Source organism: Astyanax mexicanus, chromosome 20 (genome assembly GCF_023375975.1).
Source record: "Astyanax mexicanus isolate ESR-SI-001 chromosome 20, AstMex3_surface, whole genome shotgun sequence".
Classification (NCBI taxonomy): domain Eukaryota; kingdom Metazoa; phylum Chordata; class Actinopteri; order Characiformes; family Acestrorhamphidae; genus Astyanax; species Astyanax mexicanus.
In genome coordinates this window covers 3,365,094-3,379,250 of record NC_064427.1, presented here as the reverse complement: position 1 = coordinate 3,379,250, position 14,157 = coordinate 3,365,094, and the positions used below count along the sequence as shown (strand labels likewise).

Genomic DNA, 14,157 nt, shown 5'->3' with positions numbered 1-14,157 from the left:
GTTCAGCTCTCTCTGGTGGTGAAGTTCTTAAACTGCAGCACTGCAGTGAGGCTGACACCAGTCTGCTTCAGTAATAAAAGAATATTTTATATTAAGAGTATCAGTAATATATAATATTCACATACACGAATATGTAATTAAAAGCACAGAAACAGATTTTATGCCTTTTTTATTTGAAATTTCAAATATACAACATAGCAGGGAATTCAGTTTCAGATTTTTCACTTACAAATTGCACTATTCAGTTTAGTAAAATAATATAAAAGGGATGAAAAACATTCACAATACACATGCCTAACAATTTATTGTGCATTTGTCTTTAAACACGTCTTCTTTGGCTTACAAAACATGAGGAATAAAAGTGACAAAGTAACAGTTATTCAAAGACATAACCAACTTGATCATTATTAATTATAGAAATCAAACACCATTAACATTACGGTACACAATTAATTGGGTCCTGACCAAAATACAAATAATGTACTGCGTATCTGAGTAATACAGATATCCATAATCCATACTTAACATTACATTTTAACCGTTTAAAAGTGCTTTAATACATATTTACTCATTTTTTTGGATCCCTTCATTAAACATAGTGCACTAATACGCTGCAATTGTTTAGGTTTGAATACATTTACCACATTAACGTGTTTTGTAATACTTGGCAGACAGATTTTTGGATTTTAAGGTCAGCCTGTAGTGTTGTAGTGCTTTATATATTTTAATCTGCATAATTGGATTTGCCCAGCATCAGGACAGGGACATGGGAATAAATCCCAGTAGCGCTACAGGCAAAAAAATAAAATATAAAATAAAGTAAAATAAAATAAAACCTCAGTAAAAAGTGATATATTGGTCAATTTCAGTACAACTGAAACATCAGGTCTGCTAATTTTATATAAGAACGTATAACAACCAACTATTTTAATAAAACAAATGTAGTGGACATCCAGCTCCACAGTAGCTCCATGTTATTTTATATAAAGTGCCGTAAACTGTAGTACAACAATAAAATAAGCGCTGAGAAAGGCTGTAAACACTTATTAAATGTGTGGAGGGGGTATATAACAATTCCCAAATGTGATGTAAATTGTAATCAAGTAATTACTTTGCCATTAAAAGGCGACAATGAAATATTGACTTTCATAAATAATTTGACTGTGGGGTTTTGAACTCCCCTAGTGCATTAGCGTTATTAGCCTATAGAGGCTGTTTATTATTATAGTAGTTAATTATATATTTTAAAGTGATTTTACACTTTTTGACCAAAAGATGAGTGAGGGGAATTAATACAGGGCAAAAAACATTTATAAAAAGTTTGCAATACAGGTTAGTGCTTATCTGCATGGTGAAGGTTTGCTGGGCGTGCTGTTCTTAATGCATTTTTTCATGTTCAGAAAGCTGGGTGATCCCGTGAGCCAGCTGCGCGTGAGCCTGCGGGGGGTCGACATCTGGCTCTCCGGGTTCCTGTTCCACACGTTAACGCTCAGCCATCTGAAAAACAAAATTCATGTAGAGAGATGGATTGATAAAAAGCGTATGTTTGTACATTACAGAGAGGTGGGTGAGGCAGGTCATATAAGGTAAAACCCACCTCAGTCTTTGAGCTTCAGGAAAAGATAAAACAACGTTCTTCCATTTATTAATGCAGGGATAGAGCTGGTGGTCGGCGTCCGCCCCACTGATTGCCAGCAGGACCTCGTTATCCAGCTTGGTGGGGGAGTCACTGCACCAAAACGGAAAGATAACACACATTTTATAAATACAGCTCTGAAAAAAAATAAGGGAGCACTTAAAAATAATGAGTTTATTTGATTTGACCAAATTAAAAACCTCTGGAATATAATCAAGAGGAAGATGGATGATCACAAGCCATCAAACCACCAAACTGAACTGCTTGAATTTTTGCACCAGGAGTAAAGCAGCATAAAGTTATCCAAAAGCAGTGTGTAAGACTGGTGGAGGAGAACATGCCAAGATCTATAAAAAACTGTGGTAAAAAACAGGGTTATTCCACCAAATATTGTTTTCTTTGCATTATTTGAGGTTTAAAAGCTCTGCATATTTTTTGTTATTTTAGCCATTTCCTATTTTTTTTTTTTCAAATAAATGCTCTGAATTACAATAATAGTTTATAGTTAGTTTATAGGCTAAAACAACAATGTTTCATTTCTCGAACATATACCTATAAATAGCAAAATCAGAGAAACTGATTCAGAAACTGAAGCAGTCTCTTAATTCCATAGTTAAAGCTGTAACCCTTAATATTTTTTTATTTGGAATAAGTAACGTTATATATATTTTTTTTACCCCAACTATATACATAGATAATATACTGCTATAAACAATTTTAATCGATTGACACCACTAATATTTATATATAAAGGCCAACAAGTATTTTGTTTTAAGTATGGACGTCTTCTGTGGACGACCAGGTCTTTTTGAGTTCACAAGCTATCCAGTGCGCTCTTTTTTCCTCCAGAATGTACCAAACTGTTGATTTGACCCAGATTTTCAGACCCAGAGCTGCATGATATATAACATGATTATAACATTCTAATATGTGCAACTTTTTTTTTTTAAACAGTTTTATTTGTTACTTTGCTGTATTGTGATTATCACGCCATAGCTTTATATGAAATAAAAATAGCATTAAAAACAGACGCCTACATCACAGACCATTTTCTTAAAACCGACTAAACTCTAATACAGAGAAACGTCTCACCCTGCAAGGAAAGTGTTTTGCCAAATTTCGTCCGTCATCCACCTCTCCTCAGGTGTGCTGTTTGTGGATTTGTAAGACGACCCAGAAGAACAGCTTACAGGACTGGAACGAGCCAGAATCCCACATTCTGATAAACGCCGTCCTCCACTCCCATCAGTCTGGCAGGGCACCTCCTCCTCGTCCTCGTCCGCTGTGTAGTACTCCTCTGAACTGGCATCATCATCCTCTCTCCACTCCCACCCTCCCAGTGAGCTACGATCAGCCAGATCCAGACCACTGTCTCCTCCTAAACAGCCAGATGAGACGTGGCAACCCACACCAGAATCCACTGTCTGATCGAAGGACACCTTCTCAAACTCCTGACGAAGATCACACACTGGGGACTTCTTATTGAGCGATCCAGGGCTGTTTTCCTCAGTCCAGCCATCATCAAGTGACGTCCCAGAGGGACTGTGCAGATGATTATCCAGCAACGAACACGATTCTGCAAAATAATTCAAAGATTAAAATCTGAACACATTTTTTTTTTGCACCAGCTAAAGGTTATACCAGTGATTATTAGGCCTATTACAATAAACCAATTGTTTTTTTTTACAATATATTGTCCCAGAAATAGTTGCTAAACTTTATCGGTGAATAAAAAGTCAACTTTTCTTTTATTCTGACTTAAATAAAGAAATTTATGATAAGTATTTATGCATTAATTTGATTTAAACCTGAACATCTGAATCTTTTGCAACAGCTTAAGGCTATATCAATGATTATTAGGCCTATTACAATAACCAATTATTTTTGGGTGATATATTGTCCCAGAAATAGTTGCTAAACATTATAACTGGATAAAAAGTAAAAAGTTAACTTCTCTTTTATTCACACTTAATAAATACAAATATGATAAGTATTTATATATAAATTTGATTTAAACAATTACAATAAATCCCATTGCTTATTGTGACCTTTTGAATCATAACTCCTTTATCGTAAAACATATTGCATTGCCAAATTCTTGCCAAGACAAAGCAGTAATGATATAATGACAATACAGTAGCAATATAACGCAATTACACATAATTAAAATTTAGTATATTAAAAATAGTAATGCTTAAAAATCCCAAATACAATAAAAAACGTATAATTTTTTAAGTATGTTAATGAGGTGGAAACCTGGGCTTACCCCTGAAAGACGTGGGACTGTTAGCATGAATCCAGCTATTCTCTGTACGGCTCTTCTGCTGAACACAGTTCTTCAGATACTCCTCCAGCAAACTCAAACCATTATCTGAAGAGAGGTCAGTGAAACAACTCAGGAAGTCCCAGTATTCAGCCCAGGGGTACCCCATCTCTTGAGCTAATTCCCTGATAACAAAGATGAACATGAACATTTCAGCAAACAGTTTTCAAATCCATTAAGCCCTTATACAGTGCTGATCAACATCACCCTAGGTGTGATGAGGGCAAAGAGCGCCATCTATCCACACAGAAAGAGCAAGGTTAATTGTGCTTTCTCAGGACTCCAGCAGCTGAGGGTAAGCTGCCTGACTGGGATTTAAACCAGTGTTCTCCCGATCATAATGGCAGCGCTTTAGACCACTGGACCACTCGGAACCCCTGATCATTTTATTTTTAAGGAAAAAAAAAAATCAATCAAAACCAACCTAGTCCTGTGTGAAAAATCGGGAGTTTTACTAGGGCACTTTAAAACCTTCAGAGGTGGACTTAATACTTTTTTTACAGCACTGTATTTTTCAATAGCTGTCTTTCTTGAACTCTACATTGCAGGAACAATTCTATAAAGTCTGTAAGTCTTACTTAAGTGTACATACTGGTTATCTATATTTTACTATACTGTTTTAGGCAATTTTTTGCACTACAGGACAAGATTTTGTCCTTAATGGCTTTTTTTTACCTTACGTTACTTTTACTTTTATACTTTAAGTAGTTTTGAAAGCAGTACTTTTACACTTTTACTTAAAGAGGAAAAAATCCTGAAATTATACTTTAATTTCTACAGAAGTAGTTTAAACTAAATCTATACTTCCACCTGAATGCCTGAATTTGAATACTTTTGACACATAATCAACAGGTCTAAAATTGAAAGTTTTGCTTCTACCTTCCCACTCTCTCGGCTCCTCGATCGGGGTCCGATTTTAAAATATCATGGAAATATTTGGCTCTATGACGAGCTGGAGTTCTCCACAACTTGTGTAACTCCTCAGCCTGCAGAACGAAATATTAAGTATTAGGATACAGAATTATTTAGAAATAGACAGCATTATCAGCTTCTGCAGCTAAAACTGTACACAGTCAGAGTTACCTTTAACTGATTTAAAGGCCCAGCAAATGCTCTGATGGTCATCAGTGGGTTTTTGGGATCCTCCACCAGCCGAGGGCTGAGTGATGGATCATCACATTTAGAAGATCCAGGAGCCCACGGAGCTCCAACCACAGGGTTCAGAGTGTTATCTGTAGCTCTCAGCAAAGGCACGAAGAAACGATCTGTGATACAAAATAAAAGGAAGTTAACAAGCAGAAATTTCTTCATTAAAAACTGGCTTTTATTTAATTCGGATCGTCATATAGTATATATATATATATATATATATATATATATATTCAAACTTACCCTCTAAATATTCTTTGATTTTCTCTTTTATTTCTTTACTTTTGTTCTTCCTCTCACAGATCACCTATAAAAAAAATGCAAGGACTGGTTTAAAGAAATAGTTCAGCAAAATATATTAATTCTGGTATTAACTCATGCGGTTTTCTGATTTAAATGTCCTTTCTGAAATTGGAAAAAAAATATAAAATTTACACTTAGGAGGTTCAACTCACAAATTTTACCAAAGTTGACAACCTCTTCTTCATTATTTTAATAAATTACCACATTTGTCCATAAACTGACTAATTCTCGAGGGCCTCCATCTTTATTTATTTAACTAATTGATCATATTGTGTGCCTACCATATTCATTGTTACCTTTACATTCATTATTATTATTATTTATAATTTTTTTAATATTATTTTCTATTCACATTTGTATCATTTGTATGATTTCATTAGACCAACATGGGTGAGGAGAATGGGGAGTTGTAGGAAATGCAGTTTTAGGGGAAAATAGATGTTAACATTGTTTTTGTTATTTTTTGTACTGTAACTTAATATAATGTCCAATAAAAACATATATTTAAAAACAAAAAAAAAATCCCTACCATAATTTCTATCTCTTCTACAGCTAACTATTAACATGCTAACAGCTAACATGTTTTGTTTACTATTTTATAGCCATCAAATAAAAAATTCTGCTGTACTAAAATGAAATCTATGTACTCACACTGGAAGGTTTCTGTCCATACTTGTTCCTGCAGTTCTTATCGATGGATGGATGTGAGCAGAGCACATTCACGACCTCTGAACAGCCGAATTTACAGGCAAAGTGAAGCGGCGTCTCGTTACTCTGTGAGAAAAACACAGTAAACAAAACTGTCACACTGATAGTGTGATAGTGAGTCAGCTTTACAGTAATTCTGAATTTATTCAGCATATCGTCAGAACATCACTAACCGCTTTATCAGGCGTGTTGAGGTACAGGTCCACGATGTACTCGATTCGTTTCAACAGCATGTCCTCCTGATCATGAGGATACATGCATCTCATGAACTCTGGATCCTCCAGGGTCTCCAGGATTAGGCAAGCCATTGCTGGTTGGTTCTCTTTTGCAGCTACGTGAAGAACGTTGTATCTACACCCTTCCTACAAAACATGAATCAGATCTCTTAGTCCATTGTCATGCAAAAGGGTAACAGTATATTCATATATACATGTCTAATAAAAAACAACAAAAAAAATAAATAAAGTATCTTCAAAACAGCAACTTTACAGGAGAGAGAAAAAACCTTCTAAACTTTCAACGGAAGTCAATGTAAAAAGAGTTTATTTCAGGTCATTTTTAAGTATTTCTATTGGTCCGTTCATCAAGAAATTTGACACAGTGTAAGGGACAGTTTGTCTGTTCAAATTATGTAGTAAACTAAAAATTAACATCAGTAGTGGCTGAACACCTTCCCATGCTTACTACAGTGTGCAGAATATTTAGTTTGTGCATATAAACTGCAAACATAAACAATTATACAAAAAATATGCTTAAAGCTTTACAGTAAATTGAAAAACAAAGCATATTCTGCTTTCAAAAAAGATTATTGCTATTATAACATTTTTTTTTTTAAATGTTGATAATATTATTGTGTATGATACAATATTGCACACCTGCACAATGGTTGGGTTGTCTCCAGAGCCGATGAGGTATCGTGGGTTGCTCCTCACCAGCTCTTTAAAGGCCTCCTCGTCTCCTTTCTCCACAGATTTCCTGAGTTTGGCGGTCAGGTCTTGTGTACGAGGACTTTTAAACTCATTTGCTTTTTCCATGTTTGCAGTTTCTAGATGTATTGATTTCTCTCCTAAAGAAAAAAAGACTTTACATTTAAAAATCTAATAAAAAATCTTACTAATAATAATGACAACAAAATAACATCAAAACAGCACATTAGCCAAATGCTGTAAATCATGACTGTTGCACAAAAAAACTGTGCATCTCCATTTTTACAGTTTTTACAGAAACGATCAAAAACAAATTAGACAATATTGCATTGACTTAAACTGACAGTAGAGCTGCATGACATTGAGGGACAAATACATTGCAGTATATATTATTTCTGTGGTATACTCAATATTATAAAACAATTGAATTTCTAATCAGATTTCACTAATCTTAATAATTCACTCGATATATTCACTACATATAATGTTCATCTAGTAGATTCATCATGGAAACAATAACAGTGTGAATGTCCATTTAAATGTATTTATTTAATATAATTTGACACTGCATGTCCTGCCAAGTGATAAATAAATCCACCTGGATTTAACGAAGCAATTAATCTGAATCTGGTATTGCTGCAGTTGGTCAGGTCTAGGTTCAGCAACAGTATGTGCTGAATGAATGAGGTCTTATTTAGTCTTATTTAAGGACTGAGGATGTTTCCTTCCCCTGTAGAGTTATTGTTCTACAAATCATTAAAGTATAGGAACAAAATGACTGACTGATTAAAAGGATTTTAAAAAGACTTTATATTAATCAATATGGAATGGAATGCATCTCTAGCAATGCTGCCCACCTGTAGGAGACGTGTTGAGGGGTTTTTCTGCTGAGGGTCTGCAGGGTGACAGACCACTCTCATGTATGCCCTTTGCGAAGTTCTCCGCGTCCTCTCTGCTGGAAAAAGCTTTGAACCTCGCCCCTTTCATCTTCACCACTGTCCTCAGAGCCTTCTGTCTGTCAGTGTATACATGCAGCGAACCTACAGCAAGAATCAACATCATATCAATCTCACAAAGCAGATTAACTGAGAAACTCACACACTCACACATTAATCCTTGGGCTTGGGCTTTGAACTTAACAATTCACATTTATAAAAATAAGGGACAAGTATCTAGTCACAATTTGGCAGGTCAGGAGATTGCTGGTTCGAATCCTGTTCATGTAGCTTGCCATCAGCTGCTGAAGCCCTGAGAGAGCAAAATTGGCGCTCTTTACCCTCATCCACTCATGCGCTCTTAGAATGATGTTGATCAGCACACGGCGTCTGTGAGCTGATGTATTGGAACCGTGGGATGCCACTCGGAAATGTAAATTGGGGAGAAATAATAACAATAATTATTATAAATAAAAAACTTAATAAATTGATCCAAAGTTTGGAATTGCGTTTTTGTTTTTTCACCAGATATTGTTTTGTAATTGATCATTTTGAATTTATACATTTCACAAGTTACCAAGAAACCTTGTTTCTCTATTTTGCATGCTTTACACTGCAATGGGTGATGAATGGATCAATATACATTATTTCCATTTAGCTGTCTCCTAGAAAACCAATATATATATATATATCTTTGTACTGTTGAAAAGCAATTTAGCCATTTTATCATCACTGCTATGTATTTACAAGAATATATAAATTAATTAAAGTAAATTAATCATACATTGTGTCTGACTTAAGTCTTCAGTTTTTTTGTCTCAATATTTAACTGTCAAGTTCGAAACTTCTATTCAGCATAGTGGTTTTTAATATATATTCCAAACTTTTGGACTTTCTGGTGTTCTTTATAAAAAAAAACTCTTTATATTAACTCTTACTGGCATTTCAGTTCATCCCCAAATCAAGACCATCCCACATGTGACAGTACTCACAGCTGTTCCTAACCTACCATCATTGAGCAGTGGATCATCTAAAGGTGGCAGCACTCCATAGAAGAGGACAGGTGATCCGGGAGAAGACTGTTGACTCACATCCTCCTCCACAGTCGGAGGAACAGGACTCACATCTCTCTCCTGCCTCGCCGTCTGCTCTGGGTCGGCAGTCAGAGCCAAACTCGTGTTCTCTGGCACAGAGCCAACAGCTGGACCACCATCACTGTCCACCTCTGACCTTCCACTGTCTTCCTGGCTTTCTAAAAGAGACCGGGCCAGCCTTTTCTCAAAGATGCTCCTGGTAGTAGCTGTTATAGGTCCACACTTCAGCCCCGCCCTGGTGATCTCCTCGCGGAGCTGATCCGGAGTCAGAGTCTGCAGCCTGTTCAGAACTGCCTCCATGGTGAGGTAACCTGGTGAGAGAATTAACACAGACTTGCTGAGGTTAAAGCCCCCTGTGACATCTCACATTCTGCTAATACTGACTCTCGGGTCATTATATTCTTGCTTGCTATATGTTGCAAAAATGAAAAAAATAGATAAATAAATAAATAAAATAATAATAATATATACCAAATAGTAAACCTAGTGTTCAACAATAACAATAATAAGAATAATCTTTATACCACCTTTATAACACCTTTCACAAAATATGAATGTCAAAAGTGCTTCACATGCGGTTTTTAAGTAGAGGTAAAAATAAATTAAATTATGCAATTAAAAAACTGCCAATATAAACACATTTCAGCAAAAACGTAAAATTATCAGTTAAATTAGGGCACAGTGGACAAATCAAAATAATAATGTAAATAACACTGTAAAAATTAAAATGCTTTGTTTATTTAATAAATATATTAATACTGAAATATAATGAAACATATTTATTTTTATATTTATTTTTTAAATCGAATTCGTTTATATAATCATAAGCTCTCCTATTTCACATTTATTTTTTTTACCACCATCATCATGATTCTCTTATATTTATGTTAATTTTTAACATTTGTTTAAGTACTGTTTTTATTTTACTTTTTTACTGCATTAGGCTGTGAACCACCTTGAGCTCTACTAAATAAAAGTCTGTAAATTGAAAGTCCCTACAATAAAAGTCACACAAATAACAAAAATGGTTCTGAGTCTTTATAGAAATATATATTATAAACATTATACAGTAATGAGAATACAGTAATGTGAATAATACATTTTGCTAAAATAAGCTCATTTAATAGAATTTTGTTGTGTAAAAACATTCTCTTCTGCTGTTATTGTTGGATTAACTGTTTCTATACTGTCTAAGAAAGATTTTCCACTAGATTTTAAAGCATTACTTAGTGATTTACCTATATTATTCTCTTTTTTTGCCAATCTATAAGTACGTAGTTAAAGCGCTACAAAATAAAAGTCTGTAAACTGAAAGTCCCTACAATAAAAGTCACACAAACAAAAAAACATTATTGTCATTTATAGTTAAATATTGATAATCTAAAATAACTGAATAACAAGCTTGAATACAAATTAAATCACTTAATAAAAATGTTTTATTGTTTTAAAAAGGCTGTCTCTTACGTTTCACTCAGCTAACATAACCTAGTTAGGTTACTTTAAAACACGTTGCAATAAAACGTGAAGAATACACAGGTTAAAACTATAAAACAGACTCACAGCGTCTGCAGCTACACACGCGGAAACCCTGGCAGTGTTCTCCTTTATCGCAAATGCAGTTTAATTCTAAATAAAAACCTGAATTATGCTCCTCAAACCGCCATATAATAAAACACCCCCTTCCCTGCCCTCATATCCTTCATTCCAGCAGCATGCTATTGCGCATGCTCATCAGGCAGCCCGTCACAGCGCGCAGACTCAGCGCGAGCCCTTAAAAGGCAGAGACCCAGGCTGAGGGAGGAGCCCGTCATTCATAATAAAGTTCCTATGGGATTTATATATTTATAGTTATTAATATACCAACACTGTCACTGAATGAGTAATTATCCATATGTTTTTAGAATCTTTTGAATAATCAATCACTATTTAAAAAAATAAAAAGATCTTGAAAAAATAGGTGTAATATGAGCTCTGAACGGTCCAGCGGTCTAAAGCGCTGCCACTATGATTGGAACATTGCTGGTTCAAATCCCGGTCATGCAGCTTGCCATCAGTTGCCAGAGCCATGAGAGCGCACAACTGGCCTTGCTTTCTCTGGGTGGGTACAGTAGATGGCGCTCTTTCCACTTATCACTCCTAGGGTGATGTCGATCAGCACAAGGAGTCTGTGAGCTGATGTATCAGAACCGAGTCGCTGCGCTTTCCTCCGAGCGTTAGTGCTGTGATGCGACTCTGTAATGCTGCATCAGCAGCAGTTCAAAAAGTGGCGGAGTCTGACTTCACATGTATCAGAGGAGGCACTTGCTAGTTTTTACTAAAAGTAAGGCGCTACAATTTCTTTTACTGATTAAAATACTTAGATAAATAGATGTATATTACTAAAACACACATAAACAAAGAAGTATTTGTCTAAATATTTTATTTTATTTATAAATATACAAATTTCATCCTTGGACAACAATAATTGATATATAAAAGTATGTGACAAGAATCATTTAAGCACATTTTAAGTAGTTTTTAGCGGTTCACTGTGCAGATTAGACAATTATACTTAAATTGTATTAGGTAGAACTATGCTGCAAGATGAATGTGTTTAAGTGTGTATATTTAGATGCACTGTATTTGATCAGAAGGTAAGGATGTCATGTTGTTAGGTAATCAGCAGAGGGCGCCGATGTACTGTGTACTGATGCCTAAACCTCTTAAAAGCAATTTACTTCCAATAAATTCATTTAATATTTGCAATAAATAAATTAATAGTAATTAAATATTGAAATATATATACTTTAAAATAAAATATAAAATATGTAGGCATGTAAATCTAAAAGTATATATGGTTTTGTCAAAGATACTTTTATTTATTTACTTAGTACAAAAATGTAATTTCATCCATTGCCCCCAAAAAGTGCAAAGATTCTCAAAAAAAAATGTGCACAGTAAAATGTTAATTCTTTCCAGTCTTTCCAGTTTCTCTTTAAATAGAACCTGCACAAGGTATTAAACCAAAAATTCTATTATAATATTAATGTTGCCGTTAATACTATGATTATAGACACACCTATATTTTAGAATGTGCAGCTGTATAATGCTGCATGAAGCTTTGAATTTGGATTCAAATGAAAAACATCTACATAAATTGACATTCAACAGACCCTGAGGGGGGAAGCTCTGACAGACAGCACATTTAAATACTGAGGTATTTCTTCAAACCTCTAAGATGAAACACAGACTTCTTTTGATATAATATTACAGAGCAGATTCATAAATAGACCCAATAAATTCAGTACAAGCATCAAACAGTGCACGGCCTATGGGCCGGGTCTGTACTGTTAACAGTAGGCTCTATGGCTTAAAGGCTGTGCCCCCATCTTATTGGTTGGGTCGGTTAGTACATAAAATCTTCTAATACATAGTATGTTTTTTTTTTTTATGCAGCTTGCTTAACTAATTTACCTAGAATGCAATTACAAGAGAATGAATAAAACTAAGCACATAAAGGTGTAAAAAATAATAAGCAATAACTAAAAACTGAAAAAAGGTACTATAAAATGAAGGTAAAAGAATAGCTAAAACAAACCAAAATGTTAAAATGAAAAGAAACTATAAAAGAAAGGTAAAAGGACAGCTAAAACAAAACAAAAAAATAACTAAAATTAAAAAATAAAAACAACTCACTTAAAAATGATAAAAAAATAGTTTAAAAAAAAAACAGAAAGGTTAAAAGGCAGCTAAAACAAACCAAAATGTAAAAAATGAACTAATAATTAAATAAGTCCTAAAACAATTCACTGAAAAATTGTAAAAAAAAAAAAAAAAAAAAAAAAAAAAAAACTATAATAGGAAGGTAAAAGGACAGCTAAAATAAAAGCAAAATTTAAAAAAATGAACAAAAAATTAAATAAAACCTAAAACAACTCACTCAAAAATCAGGAAAATATATTTAAAAAATATATAAAATCAACTATAACAGTGAAGGTGGCAGGAAACTAGGAGTTTAAAAATATTATAATTTGCTAATTTCTAATAATCATAATGGTTTGGAAAGTTAGTACACAAAATATTCATATAGGCTACCATAATAACCCCTACATATATAGTATACAGTCTATACCTTATTAGTCTATTAGTGTGCAGCACACAAATTAAGACACAGCCTGAATTCGAGGCCTCCTCTGCCCACATTATCCAGCCAATTTAACTAATTTAACAAACGTTTGCTGCCTAAATTGTCTCGCTAAGTCATATCATTCAACTGACATCTCAGTGTCCCTGAGGAACAGACGAGGTGGGAGAAGGTTAAGTAAATAAATCAACATGTTCTATCAGTCAGACCATCAATCATAATGTGTTACAAAGCTGCGTCCCTGCTGAAAGATCCAGCTTAAAACCAGCTTCTGCTGCTGCCCAGCAAACAATTTCTGATTAGCAGAACGTTTTCTGAATGTTACAGTTAACATTCATAGAATGTGTAATCTTTCAGGTTTTCTGAATGTTCTTAAAAAAATTATACTTATTGCTTTTTTTTAACATTCTGGTATCTTCACTAAAGCATCACTTCAGTGTCAGTGTTTTAACATTTTCATAATGTTAGTTGTCGTCTAGCTGGAGACACTATGTGAAAAAAATGTTTGAATAAAGTTGTGATGCAAACCATTATTATTATGTCACACGTTTTCAGAATGTTCCTGGAACATTATTTGTGTAACGTTGGTAACCATTTTTATAATGTTCTTCTTTAACTGGAATCCAGCCATCAGTTTTTGGCTAGTAAAACATTTTCTAAACATTACTATTAATGTTCTTAAAATGTTTAATCTCAAGTTTTCTGGCGGTTCTTATACATTTTTTTTTATCATTTTAGATGTTCTGGTAACATTGCTGCAATGTCACTTATGTCAATGTAAATTTTTTTTAGTTTTGGGAATGTTACTCTTAACATTTCCATAATGTTAGTCACCATCTAGCTGTGAAGGTTATGTGGGAAACGTTCAAATAAAGTTGTGATGCAAACCATTATTTTGTCACAAGTTTTCAGAATGTTCCTGAAACATTATATGTGTAACATTACAGGCTAATCTTCCTT

General features: G+C 34.2%; 1 protein-coding gene across 2 annotated transcripts; it reads right to left on the bottom strand.

Annotated features, from left to right (window-relative positions):
- Positions 1-152: 152 nt before the first annotated feature.
- Positions 153-10,784, bottom strand: LOC103031719 (ankyrin repeat and LEM domain-containing protein 2). 2 transcript variants are annotated; one of them, XM_007250239.4, is made up of 13 exons: positions 10,635-10,784; positions 8,990-9,385; positions 7,903-8,085; positions 6,995-7,185; positions 6,293-6,481; positions 6,063-6,185; positions 5,352-5,415; positions 5,043-5,224; positions 4,839-4,945; positions 3,903-4,084; positions 2,729-3,212; positions 1,598-1,729; positions 153-1,497 (listed from the first exon to the last, which is right to left on the bottom strand). In XM_007250239.4, exons 2-13 carry the CDS (start codon positions 9,372-9,374, stop codon positions 1,341-1,343), a joined length of 2,379 nt encoding a protein of 792 aa, XP_007250301.3. In that variant the 5' UTR covers positions 9,375-9,385; positions 10,635-10,784; the 3' UTR covers positions 153-1,340. The 2 variants fall into 2 exon arrangements, 1 of the variants encoding a protein (XP_007250301.3); XR_007427542.1 differs by lacking the exon at positions 153-1,497 and adding an exon at positions 1,825-1,993 and having other exon boundaries at positions 1,689-1,729.
- Between the last annotated feature and the right edge of the window lie 3,373 nt (positions 10,785-14,157).

Excerpts from the sequence above, each read along its gene's own strand:
- LOC103031719 (XM_007250239.4), bottom strand. The coding sequence starts at position 9,374 with ATGGAGGCAGTTCTGAACAGGCTGCAGACTCTGACTCCGGATCAGCTC. Across the intron at positions 5,416-6,062 it reads ATGGACAGAAACCTTCCAGT|GTGATCTGTGAGAGGAAGAA; the intron begins GTGAGTACATAG and ends TTTTTTTTATAG. Across the intron at positions 4,946-5,042 it reads GGCCTTTAAATCAGTTAAAG|GCTGAGGAGTTACACAAGTT; the intron begins GTAACTCTGACT and ends TTCGTTCTGCAG.